This window comes from Leucopleurus acutus, assembly GCF_964270905.1.
Source record: "Leucopleurus acutus genome assembly, chromosome: 16".
Taxonomy (NCBI): Eukaryota; Metazoa; Chordata; class Mammalia; order Artiodactyla; family Delphinidae; genus Leucopleurus; species Leucopleurus acutus.
In genome coordinates this window covers 72,300,118-72,316,539 of record NC_139158.1, presented here as the reverse complement: position 1 = coordinate 72,316,539, position 16,422 = coordinate 72,300,118, and the positions used below count along the sequence as shown (strand labels likewise).

General features: G+C 52.4%; 1 protein-coding gene across 2 annotated transcripts in view; it reads left to right on the top strand.

The window, feature by feature from the left end:
• Positions 1-632: 632 nt before the first annotated feature.
• The window catches only part of RIMS4 (regulating synaptic membrane exocytosis 4), a gene marked incomplete at both ends in the record, with an annotated part of 61,456 nt that continues 45,666 nt past the window's right edge, over positions 633-16,422 (top strand). For both annotated transcript variants that reach the window (XM_082856680.1, XM_082856679.1), the window contains one exon: positions 633-729. In XM_082856680.1, coding sequence (XP_082712806.1) covers positions 633-729 — 97 coding nt within the window. The remainder of the gene's footprint in view (positions 730-16,422) is intronic.

Genomic DNA, 16,422 nt, shown 5'->3' with positions numbered 1-16,422 from the left:
TCGCTTTCCAGCGCGTCTGCGTCCCGGGGGGAGGCCGGTCTCAGTCGGGGACTGGTCGCCTGGATTCGGGGCGAGTATGAGGGCTGAGTGTGGGAGACGGGAAAACTTGGGGGGCGCGGCCCCTGGACTGGGAGCGCAGCAGCCCTGCGCGCTCCTCCCTTGGGGCGCGCACACCTGGCGGCCTGGGCGGCGAGCAGGGGCCCCGCCCGCGCCCTCCGGCTCCCACGCCTCGCGCGCGGCGCCCCCTCCCTCGGGCGGTGCCGATTGGCTGCGGCGGCGGCAAGAGCCCGCCCCTCGCGTCCGGCGATGGGCGCCGCGGGCCAGAGCGAGCTGCGCCGCCACAGCTGCCGCTGCCACCGCCGCCGCCGCTGCCGCCGCTACCGCCACCGCCACCGCCACCGCCGTTACCGCCGCCGCCGGGAGCACAGCGCGCCTCGGGTCCGCGGGCCTCCAGCTCCCGGCCCGCTCTCCGGCCCAGCCGCGCCCGCCAGCCCCGCCGCGGAGCCCCGGCCCGCCCTCGGGCCGCCGCCACCACGCCGCGCGCCGTACTCCGCGTCAAGAATGGGGCGGCCAAGCTGCCCAAGCCGGCCGCCGCCGCCGCCGCGGCCGAGGCGCCCGGCGCCGGTGCGGGCATGGAGCGCTCGCAGAGCCGCCTCAGCCTGTCCGCTTCCTTCGAGGCGCTCGCCATCTACTTCCCGTGCATGAACTCCTTCGACGACGAGGACGCGGGTAAGCGCGTGGCCCGCCCCCGATCCCCGGGGGGCGTCCCGGGAGCCAGATCCCGAGGCCCCCTCCCCGACCCGGTGCTCCCTAAGAGGTGGCCACTCTTTCCTCCCCACCCCCAATCCCAAGCACGCTCGGGGATGCGCCCCCAGGGTCTTCTTTCCCACCCACAGGACCTCAGATCTCTAGGATGTGGGGTCTCCTCGCCTCCCGCCGCCCCCCAGGGACCCCTAGATCATCTGCATTCACCCCTTTTCCGCAAGTGGGCCCTTTGGGTCGCCTGGACTTAGCTCTCCCTACTCACCTGCGCCTACTGAATGCTCCCGGTCTTGTCCCTGGATCCGACCCGCCACCCTCCCCGGGCCTCTTGTGTGTGCCCACTCCTCAAACCCCGGGGCTTTGGCCGCCTCCCCCCCGGGGCTCCGACGCGCCCCCCGCCATTGGAGGTGGCGCGCAACCTTACCGCTCCATCTTTGTCTTGGCTGCATTCATTGACTCCCTGCACAAGACCCCCGCCCTGCGCCCAAGGCCTTGAGCGCCCCTGTTTGTCTCTCCTCCTCTTCCCCCAGTCCTTTAAGGACTGGGGCGGACCGCGAGGGGACCGGTCGGGTGACGGCCTTTCCTCTCGGTTCTTCCCGGCGGTTCCCCGAGGGAGGCGTAGGGCGGCACCGACTCTACACCTGCGCGCCCTCCGGAGTGTGCCCCTGACCCCGGGTGCTCTTGTGCCTGGAGTAGCCCTTCTAGGTGGGCTGAACCGGGCCACCATACAGCGGCCCGAACCTCAGGCTCCCAGGCCTGCGCGCAACCCCAGCCAGAGCCCAAGGGGCGGGGAAATGTAGGGAAAACAGCTCTTGGGGGCCCTGGGACCAGGCAGAGGAAACAGAAGGGCTTCAGATCTGGTTCTGCGGTGAGGAAGCGAAGCCACCAACAGGTGGGGTACCTAGAGGGCTTGGGTGAGAGTTCCCCAAAGAGTGCCAGATTGGGAGTTGGAATGAGGTTCCAGTCTTGCTTCTCTCCGTATTAGCCATGACCTTGAGCAAGTCATGCCACCCCTAGCCTCCACATCCCGATCTGTAAAATGGGATGACAGTACCTCAGACATAAAGGTAAAGTTAAAAGTGTTTTGTAAGGTGAAAATCTGAGAGTATTTTAATTCAATGAGGAGATGAAAGGGAGAGGGGTGTGTGTGGTGGGGAGGAGTAAAATGGTTTCATGGACACTTTTGAGAACTTGATGAAAATATGGACAAGTTCTCCAAAAAATACACGTAGGCACCATCCAAAAATTTTTGTCCACAGTTTTAGGGAGTTCATGGGCCCTGCTTAAGACTCTCTGCCTGCAGGGACCCTTATCTGGTCATCCCGTTATCTGATAAACCTTGGATGGAACGGTGGGTGATGGGTGCTCATGTCTTTCTGCTGGTGCAGGAGGCAGGTGGGGAGAAAGGGAGAAGGTTCTCCAGAAGAAAGTGTTGGCTGAGTGAATGAATGGGGCTATGTGAGGCTGACCCCTGACAGACCTGTCTTGCTGTTGACCTGGAGATGGGGGTGGAGTAAAGATGGTTACTGCAGAGCCATTTTACAGAATCTACATTTTACAGAAAAAATAACTGAGGTTCAGAGGCTTAACTTCCCCCGTGATGCAGCTGAGGGCGGTTGTATTATTATTCTGGACAAGGCAAAGTGAGGAGAGAGGTGGAGGCGCTCTCCTAACCCGGTGGCCTCCTCTGGAGCAAAATCCGGGAGAGGAAGTCCCGGCTAGCACGGGGGCTTGGGGAGGGAGCCCCACCTGCCTCGGTGAGCTGGCTCCCCCACACCTCACTTGACGTTCAAGGACGCTCCTGAAATCCCAACAGGCCACTTGGGTCTCAAGAGGCAAGGTGCATCAGTGGTGGGGACAGGTGGGTTTTTCTTCAAAGTCATGCTCCGTGTCATGGTTCAGATGCCTTGGTTATTATTGTTGGTTGCTGGTGACTTGCTCTGGTCTCACGTGAGTCAGAGTAGATAACTTCATGGAATATTAGAGATTTTTAAAGATCCCTATTTTTTTCTTTTTTTCCAGCGGGTTTCTTCAAATTCTTAAGTTTTTCACTTGGAGCACCTAGAAATCATCTTGTCCGACCCTTTTTCGCCCCCAAATTGGTGTGTATGTGTATTTGTGTGAATGTATGCATGTGTGTGAGATTGAAGCCCCAGTGTGTGTGTGTGTGTGTGTGTAACACAAGGTCACCCAGTGAGGCAGGCACACAGCCAAGACAAAAATCAGGTTTCTGGTTCTCATTCCAGTAAGACACTAGCCCTCCCTCTGAAAGAGGATTTTTTAAAAAGTCAAATCTCACTGTGTAGAAAATGGTTCCCAGGTGAAGAGGTCCCAGGGAGCGGCTGGCAGCCAGGAGTTGGGTTTGGGCATCTCATGCTCACTGTCTGCTCATCTTAAGGGATGCTTCGAGTTTGGGAGGGGGAGGGAGAAAGTGAAGTTTCCTTTCAGGAAGGCTAATGAGTGTCTGGTGAAAATCGGAAGTAGGGAACGTTGTCTTGGTGCTTAATTTCTCTTGTTCTTCTCAAAGTCATTCATTTTCTCCTAAAAAAATAAAAAAGCCCCTTGGATTTATTCTTTCAGAACGGCACCACCCTGAACTAATTTCGAAAAGCAGTTTGAATCTCTCTCAGATACTGTACAGAGACTGCTCCAGTTGCAGGGCTGTCAGATTGGCTTTGCTTTACCTTTCTCTTCTTTGCTCCGTCCCCTCACCAGTTTCCTGCCCCTCTGTCCCCGATGACTCAGAAGTGTCCCTGATGGGCCTCTGGCTCATCTGGGTGCCTCCCCTTTGTTGCTGCTTCTGACTCCTGTCCAATGCACCTTTTTCATCAACCGGATTGACTCAGAGCCATCTTCAGGGCTTACATGCCACCCTTCAGCTGGTTTCCTGAGAAACTGTATGAGGAGGAGACTTTCATTAGCCTTAACTGGGCCAGAGCACTTTCCTGCCTCCGGCTTGGGAGGCTTGGACATTTTGTCAGCAAAGGAAGCTGCCCCTTCCACCCCTTTCTAGCCACCCTGTGGTTCAGGATGCTGGTCATTGCAGATTCCTAGAATTCCTCCCAAGGAGCATCTTCCATCGTGCACTCCGAACCCATTACTTAACACTGCGTCTGCCCCTTTTCACAAAGATGCTGAGGCTTTAGAGAGGCATGCTCTTGGGAGGCATTTTTTGTGTCTGTGTCTTCATGGCTCAGCCTTGCTGGTACTGGCTTTATAATTGAGGAGGGGTGGGGCAGGGAGGAGTTAGACACGTGACCTCTGCTTTTTCACATCTATATTGTTGGTTGCTGGTGACTTGGAGGAAGAAAATAATAGCATGGACCACAGAGGGTCAACATTTTTTAAATGATTACCTTTCTCTAAGTATCCTCCTAGGCACTTTCAATATTGTTTTCTTTCCTCACAGCAATTCTATAAAATTAACACTTAACATTCCCCATTTTCAGATGAGAAAACTGAGGCACAGAGAGAATATTCTTCAAGGTCACTGAGCGGGGAAATGAGGGTGGTAGGACTTGAACTTGAGCAGTCTGACTCAGGCATCTGTGCTGTTGATTATTATGCTGTTTTGTGCTACGAAAAGGGCTTAGTACAGTACCTGGCACTAGATAGGCTCTCAATACCTGTTAGCTCTTATCTTTCTTATTGCCAAGTAAGACTTATTTCTGAGCATGACTGTAAAAAAGAATCTGTGGGTTTGAGGAGGGGGGTAGCCTGGTTCTCAAAATGTTAGCTTTTATAATTTTAATAAGCTAATTTTATTGCACTGTTATAGCTATTAAGGCAGAGTTGGGCCCTTCTTCTTGGAGGGGGTTTAAAGATGGGATTTGGGGGACTTGCATGTGGAACAAGAGGGTGGGGAGCGCCTAGCTCCCCATTTCCCTGTTCTCTTTAACAGTTAATTTTCATTACATCTACAGTCCCAGCCCTGCCACTCTGCCTTGGGGCACAGCTGGGGAGCAAGAGTGTCTTCAGTATCCAGCAAATGCCAAAGGGCGTTGCTATATCAGGGTCTGGAATTGAGGATGGTGTCCCTGAGTCTGACCAAGTGGTTTTGGCGTCCAGTTCTCCCCCACCCGCCCGGGAGAGGGGCGGAGAAGCTGGAGCAGCCAGCTCCGATTTGCCCATAGGATGCTTCTATCCAGCGCAAGGAGGAAGTTGCCATGGCAACACAGGCCGGCTACCGGTCCCTCTCCTAGCAGTTCGGGCCACATTTCTGGGCTGGAAAGCCCTTCGTGGTACTGCCTTCTTCCGCTCAGACCAAATCTGGTGGGTGGGGTGGCGTGGTGGATGGGTCCCACAAACTAGTGCTAAAGCCCACTCCCCTTGTTTTTGGACGGAGGGGAAATGGAGGGGGCTGTCTGAGTTACTTCTCCTGGCTCGTGGGGTGGAGATACTCCTGTCTTGCCAGACAGATCTCAGCAGGGGTAATGAGAGCTCCAAATCCCGCCCCACCCCAGGCACCTGGAATGACCCCGCTGGAATCCCCCCTCCCTTCCCCAGTTTACTCCTTTTGGCAAGGTTTTCTTTCCCAGACCAAGTGCTAACTTTTGTCCTTGAAATTTGACCTGAGCTTTTTCTGGGAAACAAAATGTCCTGCTGTCCCATCCCTTCCCCCTGAGATGGTGGGAACAGAGTACTTCAGCCCTAAAGGGGGGCTGGGGCTGGGTGGATAAGGGAGAGTGGTGAGGGGGGAGGCCTTAAAGTACCCTTCAGGATTAGGGCCACTTGCGGGCATGAGGTGGAGGCTTTGAAGCCTCCATTCCCACCCTTGTCCCTAGGGCAGGCCACTTCCTGTCCCCCCTCTGCCCCTTTCCCTAATTTACCACCAAGCACTGTAATCTCCTTTATGGGCTGGGAATTGGGCAGAACTCTTCTAGTTTTAGATAACCGAGGCATAGTAAAGAATCGAACCAGTTGTTCCCATCGTTCAAGTTGTGGGTGTGTGAGAGTGTGGACCCAAACTACTTTATCGTAAATTACTCTGAAAGAAGTATTTCAGAAAAATTGGGTGATGGGGAGTCATCCCTTCCCCCATTACACAGATCACTGGCCTGTGGATCTGCTCTGATGCAGTTCGAGCTCTCTCCTAAAATTCTCTCTTTCTCTGGCACCCTCTCTGCCTTGTCCCCAAGCTGCCAGACTGATGGCTTCAGCTTCTTTGGCTTTTGCAGCTGCCAGAGGCCCACCTGGTTCTGTTTGGTGGGAAGGGGAAAGGAGGGGCCCATTCCCCTTGTCTCCCTTTGAGAACTAGGCTCTGCCTTCCTCCCCACCCACCTCCATCCCAGAGGCCGAGCCTGTTCTAACTAACTGAAGGCGGAGTGAGGGCAGGGCGGAGGTGTGGAGGAGAGCAGACCGCAAGCCAGCTGACCCTCTTTCCCATCTCAGGGCCTTACTTTTCCTCTGCCTCTTCTGACATCTCTTCATTGTGGCCTTAACAACGATCGCTTCAGCATTTCTTTTAAGAGTTGTTGGAAAAGCACCAGTTTTGGAGGACATGCTCAGAAAGGTGCAGACATCTCCCCCACTGTAATCTGTGTACCGCCCTCCCCCCCACCCCATGATGTTTTCCAGTCAAGCCCACTGTCTTACTGTCAGAGCTCCAGTTCCAAACCCCACACCCAGTCCCTTGGAATGACCGACTGGAATTCTCTCCTTCTCCCACCCAGTTTACTTCATGGGGCTCGGATTTGACTCCACTTTGGTGCTAGGACCTCAGGCAAGTCCTGGGCCTCAGTTTCCCCATCTTGAAAAAGGGGTTAATTATCCTTGTCTGAGCATCTCTTGGGGTTGTAAAAATAAAATGATCAAGAGGCTTGCTTGGCTGTGCTCAGTGCTTTCCATAATCTTACTGAATCATATAGCAGCCAAAAGGGGTATCAGCTGTTGCCGATGTACCCATTTTGCAGATGAGGAAAAGCCAGGCAGCTTGGTGTAGTTTAGTGACTTTTTTGGGTTTCATGGTGGTGATTCAAACCCAGGCGTGTTTGACTCCAGAGACCACCCTCTGCCTCTTGGCCTGAAATGGGCAGTGTAAGCCCCAGGGGCTGTGCTTGGGCTGTCAAAACAGCCACCGACAAAGGCCAGGGTGTGAGGGCCTGTTCACATCCAGATGCATTCCTCCAGGGTCTGCCATCCCACTGCATTGCACCCCAGCCCACTGGAGTGCCTTCCTGGCCATCACTTCCTGGATGATCCCCATCAGAGGGCTGCCTGGCCTCCTTGAAGAATCCAGTTGTCTGCCCTGGCCCTGGGGGCTGAGCCATCACCTGCCTCTCCAGACCGATGTAGGCCAATGCTGGATTATATTTAACGCTGTGCTATTTCCACTTGACAGCTCCAGAGAGCCATCCCCCCTCCCCTTTTCTCCTTCCTCCCCCCTCCCCTTCTGATTCACTCGGAAACTGACAAGGCTGATGTCAGCGCCTTATTCTTAGCCCCCGTAATTGTAACTGCATTTAGCAGTGCGCACTTCATTAACAGTTTCTGCGAGGGGGCAGTGAGATGACTGCGTGGCTGGGCAGGGACACGGGTGGGGGTGGGGAGGGGGCAGCTGCTGCAGGGACCCTGGCCAGCTGCCTCTTCTGAATGGACCAGCTGGGCAGATTCCAGGCCTGGCTTTCCAAGACTAGCAGTCTTGGAAGGCCCCTTGGAGAGCATCTAGTCCACTCTCCTCATTAGGCAGAGAGGGAAACTGAGGCTCAGTGAGGCAAAGCAGCTTGCCAAGGTCACGTGTTAAGGATCCAGGGCTCTGGCCTTTGAGTCTAGGTTTTCTTCTTTGGTATTATTCATTCAGCTAATATTTAATTAGCTGCTCAGTGCCAAACAGCATTCTAGGTGCTGGGGCTATATCGGGGGAACAAGGCAGACACAGTTTCTGCACTCACGGAGTTATGTTCTGAGGTGCAGGAGACAGACAATAAGCAGGAAAGCAATTAAACAAATAATTTCAGATTGTGTTAAATGAAATGAAAATAAGGTTGATGGGATGGGAGATAACATTAAGTAAGATAGTCAGGAAAGGCTCACTGAGGAGGTGACATTTGAATTGTGACCTGAATGACAGAGCCAGTAATGGGAATATGAGGGGATGGAGGGATCTAGGCAGAGGCAACAGCTGGTGCAAAGGCCCTGAGGTCAGCGTGGAGTTTGGGTGTTTAGGGAAGAGAAAGCAGACCAGCGTGGTTAGACTGCATGAGGGGAAACAAGGTCAGAGAAGTAAGCTGGGGGCAGATCACTCAACCTGGTAGACAATGATAAGGAGTATCAGGTGGGGAAACTGAAGTTCAGATTGGGAATGGAAAAGACCCCAGCTGGGTAAAGAGAGAGAGGCCGAGAACTCCCGAATCCCCGTCTTTTTAGTCCCTTAGACACAGGTGGCTGTGCCTTTAAGTGCATCACGTGGCTTCCTTTCACATTGTAGCTGGTAGTGTGGAGTCTGGGAAGGGCTTTTTCTGCCCTCCCTGCCTGCCCCTCTCTCCTCCTCGACTCTTACCCCACCCAGCTGTATAGCTTCTCAGGGTGATGTAGCTGTGAAACTCTGGGGAGCTTTCGTGGTGGGACAGAAAGAACATGGCTTTGGAATCCAACACACCTGAATTTTTATCCTGCCTCTGCTGCTTCTAAATTGTGTGACCTTGGGCAAGTGGCTTCAACTCTCTGGGGCTCAATTTCCTCATCTGTAAAAGGGGGGCATAATAATAGCAAGTTCTTCAAAGGGTTATTGTGAGTAATACATTGATATAATGCACAAAACACACCTACCCCAGAGCTGGGTATGTGGAACTAAGATTTCCTCAGTTAAAAGGACTAATGAGATCGTGGGTTTAATGCTGGGCACGTAGTAGATGCTCAGTTAGAGGTTAGTGCTGCAATTTTGGTTGTTACTGTTGGTTTTAACGGGTCAGAATCATCGAGGGGGCTTGTTAAAACATAAATTGCTGGGCCTCACCTCAGAGTTTCTCATTCAGTCTGGGGCGGGGCCTGAAAATCTCATTTCTTTTTTGTTTCCCCAATATTTATTTATTTATTTGGTTGCACCAAGTCTTAGTTGTGGCTCACTGGCTCCTTAGTTGCAAGCACATGGCCTCCTGAGTTGTGGCATGCGAACTCTTAGTTGCAGCATGTGTGTGGGATCTAGTTCCCTGACCAGGGATTGAACCCGGGCCCCCTGCGTTGGGAGCGCGGAGTCCTGTCCACTGCGCCACCAAGGAAATCCCCTGAAAAATCTCATTTCTAACAAGTTCCCAGGTGATGCTGATACTGGTCCAGGGAGCCTGCTTTGAGAATCACTGGGTTAGAGAAAAAGCTGGAGAGAAATGAAGGATTCTTCTCAACTTGGGATGTCTCCTGGCTACCTGTGTCTTAGATGCTGGGGACATTGAGTACCAAATTCAGGACCCGGGTTTAGTCTTTAGGCACTCATGTTTCCATCACATGGTCTCGGATCAAATGAGCCTCAGCTGCTGCCCTGCTTTGCACTGGGTTTAATGTGAAGGACCCCATCAATCCTTTTGGAAGTCATCTGTATAAATGATAAATGAGTCGACATGAATAACACACAGACCATAATATCCTTTTGTGGAATATTGAGGAGCTCAGGTCTAGCACCTTTTACCGAAGGGAACAGGACGCGGTCCCTTTCCTGCATTGGGGAAAGGCAGGACTATGTGTTAAAACCAGGAGGTTCATTTGAGGACAGGTCTCTGCTGGGAAGAAGTAAATCAAAGGGACCATCAATGTTAAGGGGCAAAATGCTGGGAAATGCTACCAAGAGACTTTACTGAGTCAGTTTATTTAGATGTTTCTAAGAAAGGGGTCGCTGGTAATTTTCTAGGGAAGGTGGAGATTTTGCTTAGATTGGAGGCGTGGGGGATAAACCATATGATGTGATAAGATTCCCATCCAGTCCCTTAAAACTCAGAGTCTGAAGATACAGGCATTTACAAATACATTCCCGGTGGGACTTGTCCTCAACTGATGGGAGACACTCCTCCAAGAGGATTGGCTCAGGATAGCAAAAGAGCACAGACTTTGGAGGGTCCCAAACCTGGGTTGAATCTCTGCCACCTACTAGCTGTGTCTCTTGAATATGATACGTAACTATTCTGGGCCTCAGCCTCGCGCTTTGTAAAATGGAGTGAATAACTCTACCCTGTGAGAATTAGAGATAATGCATGTGTGAGGCATAGAAGGCATTCAGGACATGGCAGCGCTGCCTCTCCTGCTATTGTAGACTTCCTGGATGCAGGAAGTGTGGGAGGGTGGGAGCGCATTGCCTGCGTTTGGGACTCCTGGCTCGGGTCTGGGCAGCTGGTGCTTACTCTGTGCCCAGTGAGGCCTGAGAGGCTGCGTTAGGAGTCAGGAGAAGAGGTCTCCGTTCAGCCGCCAAATCTCAGCATCTCCTCTGGCTGCTTCCCTTTGTCTTTTGGGGCTCAGGATCCCCATTTACACAGTGAGGTGTCTAGTGGGCTTGGTTTAGATACAACCAGAGTCTCCCAGAAAACAGGGGACACTTGTCCAGGCCCCCATCTCCTCCTTTGGATTTCTCCCCTGCTCCTCTGCCCCTATGGTCGTTTTCATCCCCAGAGCATCCCCTCCTGCCAGAGTTTCTAGCTGATCCTTGGCTGATTGGTCATTCAATACTTTTTAAAAGAATAAGTATTATTTGGATTAGGTAATATATGCAGTTGGTACAACATTTTAGAAGCACAAAAAATATCCAATTAAAAGGGCCCCAGGCACCTCCGTCTTCTGGGTCTCCTGTCCCCTCCCTAGGACAAACACTGTTTCTAGCTCTCACAACCCTTTATGCTGCTGTTACTGACAGTAACACGTTATGTGGTGAAAAGCCAAACAGCACAAAGGACACCCAAGAAAACATCAGTCTCCCTCACACCTCAGCCACCTAGTCCCACTCCCACAAACCACCAGTATGGTCTTTTAGGCTACCAGTTTTTTCTTTATTTTCCAGTTAGTAAATTCTTATTAAGCACTTATGGTGGTGCCCAGTCCTGTGAGGATTCAAGAGTAGTCAGATTATACCAGGCAGTATAGCACAGTGGTGGTTATGATACACACTCCACAGCTAGATGGCCTGGGTTTAAATCCTGGCTTTGCCACTCATTGGCTGTGTGACCTTGAGCAAGTGACTTAACTTCTCTGAGCCTCAGTCTCCTCAACTGCGAAATGGGCCCATAATAACCCCTCCCTGCCTTGAAGGTGTCAGGAGGATTAAATGAGTAGGTATTTGTGACATGCTTTGTAGAGAGCCCGAATACAGTAGAAGTGTGTTAAGAGCATTAGCTGTTACTGTCTCAGAGCCCTCAAGCCACAAGGCTCTCTGAAGTTCTCTAGCATCTTTAGCGGAGGCCCAGAGAGGGATCTCATGGTTTGTTCAAAGCCTCACAGCAGGTCTCTGGTAAAACCAGGAGTAGAACTGATGTTTCTGGACTCCCAGTCAGGGCCTCTTCCTCTCCCAGGTGACCCAAGTGGCTACTTCGCACCCTATTGGCACCTGAGGCTTCAAGTCCATACCCTGCATTTCCGGTACTTGGTGTCCCTGAGAAATGCCGCTTGGAGTCGCCTTGGGAGTGGGTGGGAGGATATGTCACTAATTGGGGCCTGTAATGGAAATTAATTAGTTCCTCAGCAAATGTCGAGAAACATCTCTCATCTGCCTGGGCCCAACACCAACACTGGACCAGGTGCCTTGGGGGCCCACCCAGACCCAGGCCAACCCACCCCCGAACCATCTGGCCCCTGGAAGCTGCAGCCACTTCTCTCTAGCTTCTGTTGGGTATGCTGGGTCCTGGGAGAGGGACCCCCAAACTGGGACGCCTGGCCCTGATGGGAATTGGGTGGGTGCTAAGAGGGAGGGAGAAATTAACGTGTGTAGTATTCTTAGACTCCTCCCAGCGGTCTTCAACTTGAAAAGAATATAGAAGGTGGGAGAATTCTCTCCTGTTCCCACTGTCTTAGTTTGAGACGTGGATTCTTGTGCAGGTGATATACTATGCAGTGCTGTCAGGTGAGACCGGGATGCAGGATGGGCAGGAAAAGAAGCAGCTAACGATGGGCACTCAGCCACAGGCTAGCCTCAGCCTGACCCATGGGAAGCTCTAGAGGGCGGATGGCGTCACAGAGTTGACTGGCCTTCTGGACTCGCGTATCAGTCAGTCATGGGCTGTGGACAGTCCCCCCGGGGCGGCGGGGGAGTGGAGACATAACTTTTGGGGCAAGGCAGCTCCCATCAGCTAAGAGCAGCTCTCCAAAGAAGGGGCAGCTGCGAGCTGGAATTGCAGAAACTCACAGCAGCTGTGAGATGGGTGTCCTGCTTGGTAAAGGGGCTCTGGCTGGGCTGGGTCCACCCACCAGCTGTCTGGGAACTTCTGACGACAGAGTGAGGAGAGCAGGTGTGGCCAGCTCTGTGCTGGGTAGTGCCCACCCCTATTACAGGTCACCCTCTCCATGGTCCCACAAGGTGTGCGTGGTCATTACGTTAGGTTGGGCTGGAGGAATCGAGTGTCCAGATGGACTCCTGGCTTGGCCAAGGTCAAGTTGGTGAAAGGTAGGACAGGGCTGCAAACCCGGGCCTGCCTCCAACACTTGTGGTCTTTCCAGCATTCTGTGCTGCATTTAATTCTTTTCATGAATATATGTGTGTATTTTGTGCTTCCTGGTGGGTTTCTTTCCAGGTACCTCTTTTTTTTTTTTAATTTATTTATTTTTGGCTGCGTTGGGTCTTCGTTGCTGCACATGGGCTTTCTCTAGTTGCGGCGAGCAGGGGCTACTCTTCGTTGCGGGGGGCTACTTCTCGTTGCGGTGGCTTCTCATTGTGGAGCACGGGCTCTAGAGCGCAGGCTCAGTAGTTGTGGTGCACAGGCTTAGTTGTTCCACGGCATGTGGGATCTTCCTGGACCAGGGCTCGAACCTGTGTCGCCTGCATTGGCAGGCGGATTCTTAACCACTGCACCACCAGGGAAATCCCCTAGGTACCTTTGGAAGGTATCTATCTTGGTTTTCTGTTTTGTACCTTGCAAACATAAAGACCTTTGGGCCTGACAGGTGTTTGCCTATTTGAGATCACCTGATCCTCATGGAAAATCGGCTTTGTTTCCAGAGAGGTGGGCAGGGGACCTGACTGACAGGCTCCTTGAGGTGAAAAGTTAAGGGGTAGCTGCTTTGTCATGGAATGAGCCCTGAATTTGTCATAAGAAAACCTGGATTTGAGACCCCATTTCTGCCCATTTGTCAGCTGAGTGACCCTGGGCAGGTCTCTTCGAGCCTTGCTTTCTTCTTTAGGTGAACAAGTCCACAGCTATAAGCCTCGGGTAGCCTGGCAGGTGTGCTAATGATACTGCATATAGCAAGGACCTGGCAAGGCTTTGACTGGGTTGGGGTGGGGAGTCCAAAACCAGACCTGAGGGACTTCCCTGGCGGTCCAGTGGTCAGCACTCCATGCTTCCACTGCCGGGGGCCCGGGTTCCATGCCTGGTCAGGGAACTAAGATCCTGCAAGCCGCGTGGCATGGCAAACAACAACAACAACAACAGAAAAAAAAACCCAGAGCTGACCTCTGTAGCGTGTGCGCGGGAACCATGTCAGATCAGGGCCCATCTGTGAAATGGGCACAGTGACGCTTGGCTTCCTGTCCTAGCTTGGGCTCCCCACGAAACAAGGATTTGAGTACAAGTATTAGGTTGAACCACAGGAAACTGCCATTTTTAGGAGTCAGAGCAGCCAGATAGCAGTTGTACGTGGTTCATATGGTTCCCGAAGGTGATGGATGAAACTCCAGGAGGGGAATGAGAAAGTCACTTGGGGAAACAGCGTGTTATCAGCCAAGTTACCCCGGACCGAGGGCAACCGCGTTGAGTCTTCCTGGGGGCTCTGGGAAACTGTAGAACAGGGCTTGGCAAACTTCTGTAGAGGGCCAGACCCTGGATGTTTTAGTCTTTACGGGTCATAAGGTCACTTTCCCAACTGCTGGATTACACAGTTGGAGGGCAGCCACTGACAATATATAAATGGATGGGTGGTGCTGTGTTCTAACAAAACTTTATTTACAAAAATAGGCAGTGAGCTGGATTTAGCCCATGGGCCCTAGTTTGCAGACCCCCGGGGGAGCACATGTACCTCTGTTATCCCACCCAGGAGTGAGGGAGCTGGGGTGCTTATACACCAGCTCCCATCAGTCACTGGTTGAAGGCCAAGTGTGGGGATGGGGATGGAGTGGGGGCAGGGAGTTGTCTGTTGCCCTTGGCCAAGAGAAACAGGAGGTCCGCAGGAGGTCAGGCCAGCGGTCACTGAAATGCTAAAGGGATGTGGGACAGGGGATGGCTCCTGCCAGTTCAGAGGCCTGACTGTGTGTGGAGAGTGTACCTGAGAGAAAGTGACAGGATGAACAGGAAAATGAGTTTGGGGTAGGGCCAGATGATCTAACTTCGCATTTCTAGCCTTTTCAGCCAGTTGTTACTTCCAGGCAAAACCTGGGTCCTCCATTCTTGGCAGGCTTGTTCGAATTTTCTGCTTCCCGTACCTCTGCTTGGGCAATTTCGTCTTCTGGGATGCCCCCACCTTCCCCCTCAGGGCTCCGATGCCACTTCCTCCAGGAAGCACACCTCTCTTCTCTCGGGCAGAGTTGATTGTTCCTCCTGGGCATTCACATGGCACTCTGAGCTTCTCTTCTCTCTCTCCAGCAGTTGCAAAGTCTGGCTGACATCACTTTTCACTGCCACACTGAGAGCCCCTCCAGGTCAGGGACTGTGTGATTCTCTGCTGCATCCCACCCAGGGGACCCCTGATTTGGAAAAGGCGGAGCTGAACCCCAAACCTTCCCAGACTCTCTCCCTCCCCCTTCTCCCCTCCCTCTCTCTCTTTCTTCTCCAGTAGGTGCTGATGACCCGAGACAAGCCCAGTCTTTGCCCTCATGGAGTTTACAGCCTGGTGGGAGGGGGTTAGACATAAGACAACCCAAAGGAACAACTAATAATTTGATCATTACTGTGCTTAGTGCCACACAAGTCAAGTGCAGGGTGCTGGGGGAGGCTGGAGCTGGAAGAACTGAGCTGGGGGAGAGGAGTGGAGGAGACAGCGAAGCTGAGACTTAAGGGATGAGTGGAGTCGGCCAAATGAAGGCGGGGGAGTGGCGGAGTGAGACAGGATGCCATGACTCTGAGAGCACGGACTTGGGGTCAATTATGGGAGTTGGGGGTGCAAGTCTTGGATTCTCTCAGTCTTTGTGGCTGTCTCCCCCTCCCCTCATCTGTCTCTCTTCTTCCTCTCTCTCTCTCTCTCGCATTCTTTCTCTCGCACACACACACATCCACGCATGCACACGGATGGAAATATTGACCATAATTACTTCTACGGGGCAGAATTATGGGTAGATTTTGTTTTCTAGTTTGCACTTCTTTGGTATTTTCCAAATTTTCTAGAATGGACAAGTCATGGCAAAAATTGAAGTCTTCAGCATCCGGAGACCACACTCCCACTGGTAGCTGTGTGACCTTGACCACGTTGTTTAATCACTCCTGCTTCTGTCTCTCTCTGTAAGATGAGGACAGGGGTGGTTAACACACGGTACCCATCACATCCTGACACTTCACCTCCCTTAACTCATCAGAGCTTCACAACTACTCCGTGGGGCAGGTGCTGTCACTATCCCTGTTTTATAGATGGGGAAACAGGCATGGAGAGGTTAAGTACATTGCTCAAGATCACACAGTAAGAGACAGAAGTAGGATTGAAGCCCAGATGTCTGACTCCAGAGTCTGAGCTTACCCACTTGGCTCTACTGCCTGCCTCCCAGGGTCAGGATGATAATCAATAAGAAGACACCTGTCAAGCCCTTAGCACGGTGCCTGGCATACAGTTAGTGCTCTGTAGATATTAATTCTTGTTATTATTAGCAGCTGTGCAAAGGCCCTGGGGTAGGAAAGGCACATGGTGTTTTGAAGGCACATGTGGTTAGTGAAGCAGCAGGACTGGGTCATACTAGGTCTTTAAAGTCAAGAATCTTGGATCTGAGCTTAAGAACAGTTGAGTTGAACCCTGTTGGGTTTTTAGCAGGGAGGTAACAGGCTCAGATCTGGGGTTTACAAAGACCTCTCTGGTTGTGGATGAGAAGAATGGGGCCAGGAGGCCCAGGGATGGCTCCCTTTGTTACAGTGACTCTTCCCAAATGGGTCGGACCATCCCAGCGTTGACTCCTCAGACCCTGGCAGTGACGGTGTTTTGCTGTCTAGGCTGGCTGTGTGGGCTAGAGCACAAGACACGGAAGTCAGGAGTGTGTCACCAGGCAGGTCTGGTGGTGAGGCGAGGCTGGGAAGTGCCAGTCTGAAGGCAGGAGCAAATTACTCTCCTGGAGATGAGGCCGGGCCAGTTCCTGTCGTGTTACATTATTAAATTTGTAATCTTCCTTCTAATACTTCCCAGCAGTGAATAAGAACCAAATTTAAAATGGTGACTTTACATTTCTGGAATGAAGCTCTTTGTCAGGAACTCTTGAAACCCATAATTTCTCTCCAGAGGTGAATGTCTACATCCTTTAAAAAAAAAAATAATAAAACCACTCTTTAGTTAAAGGTTGGATCTGAAGGTTTGTCTGCAGCCCAACCGTGGCAAGAATTGAGAGTGGGGTGTGTATGTCTCCAG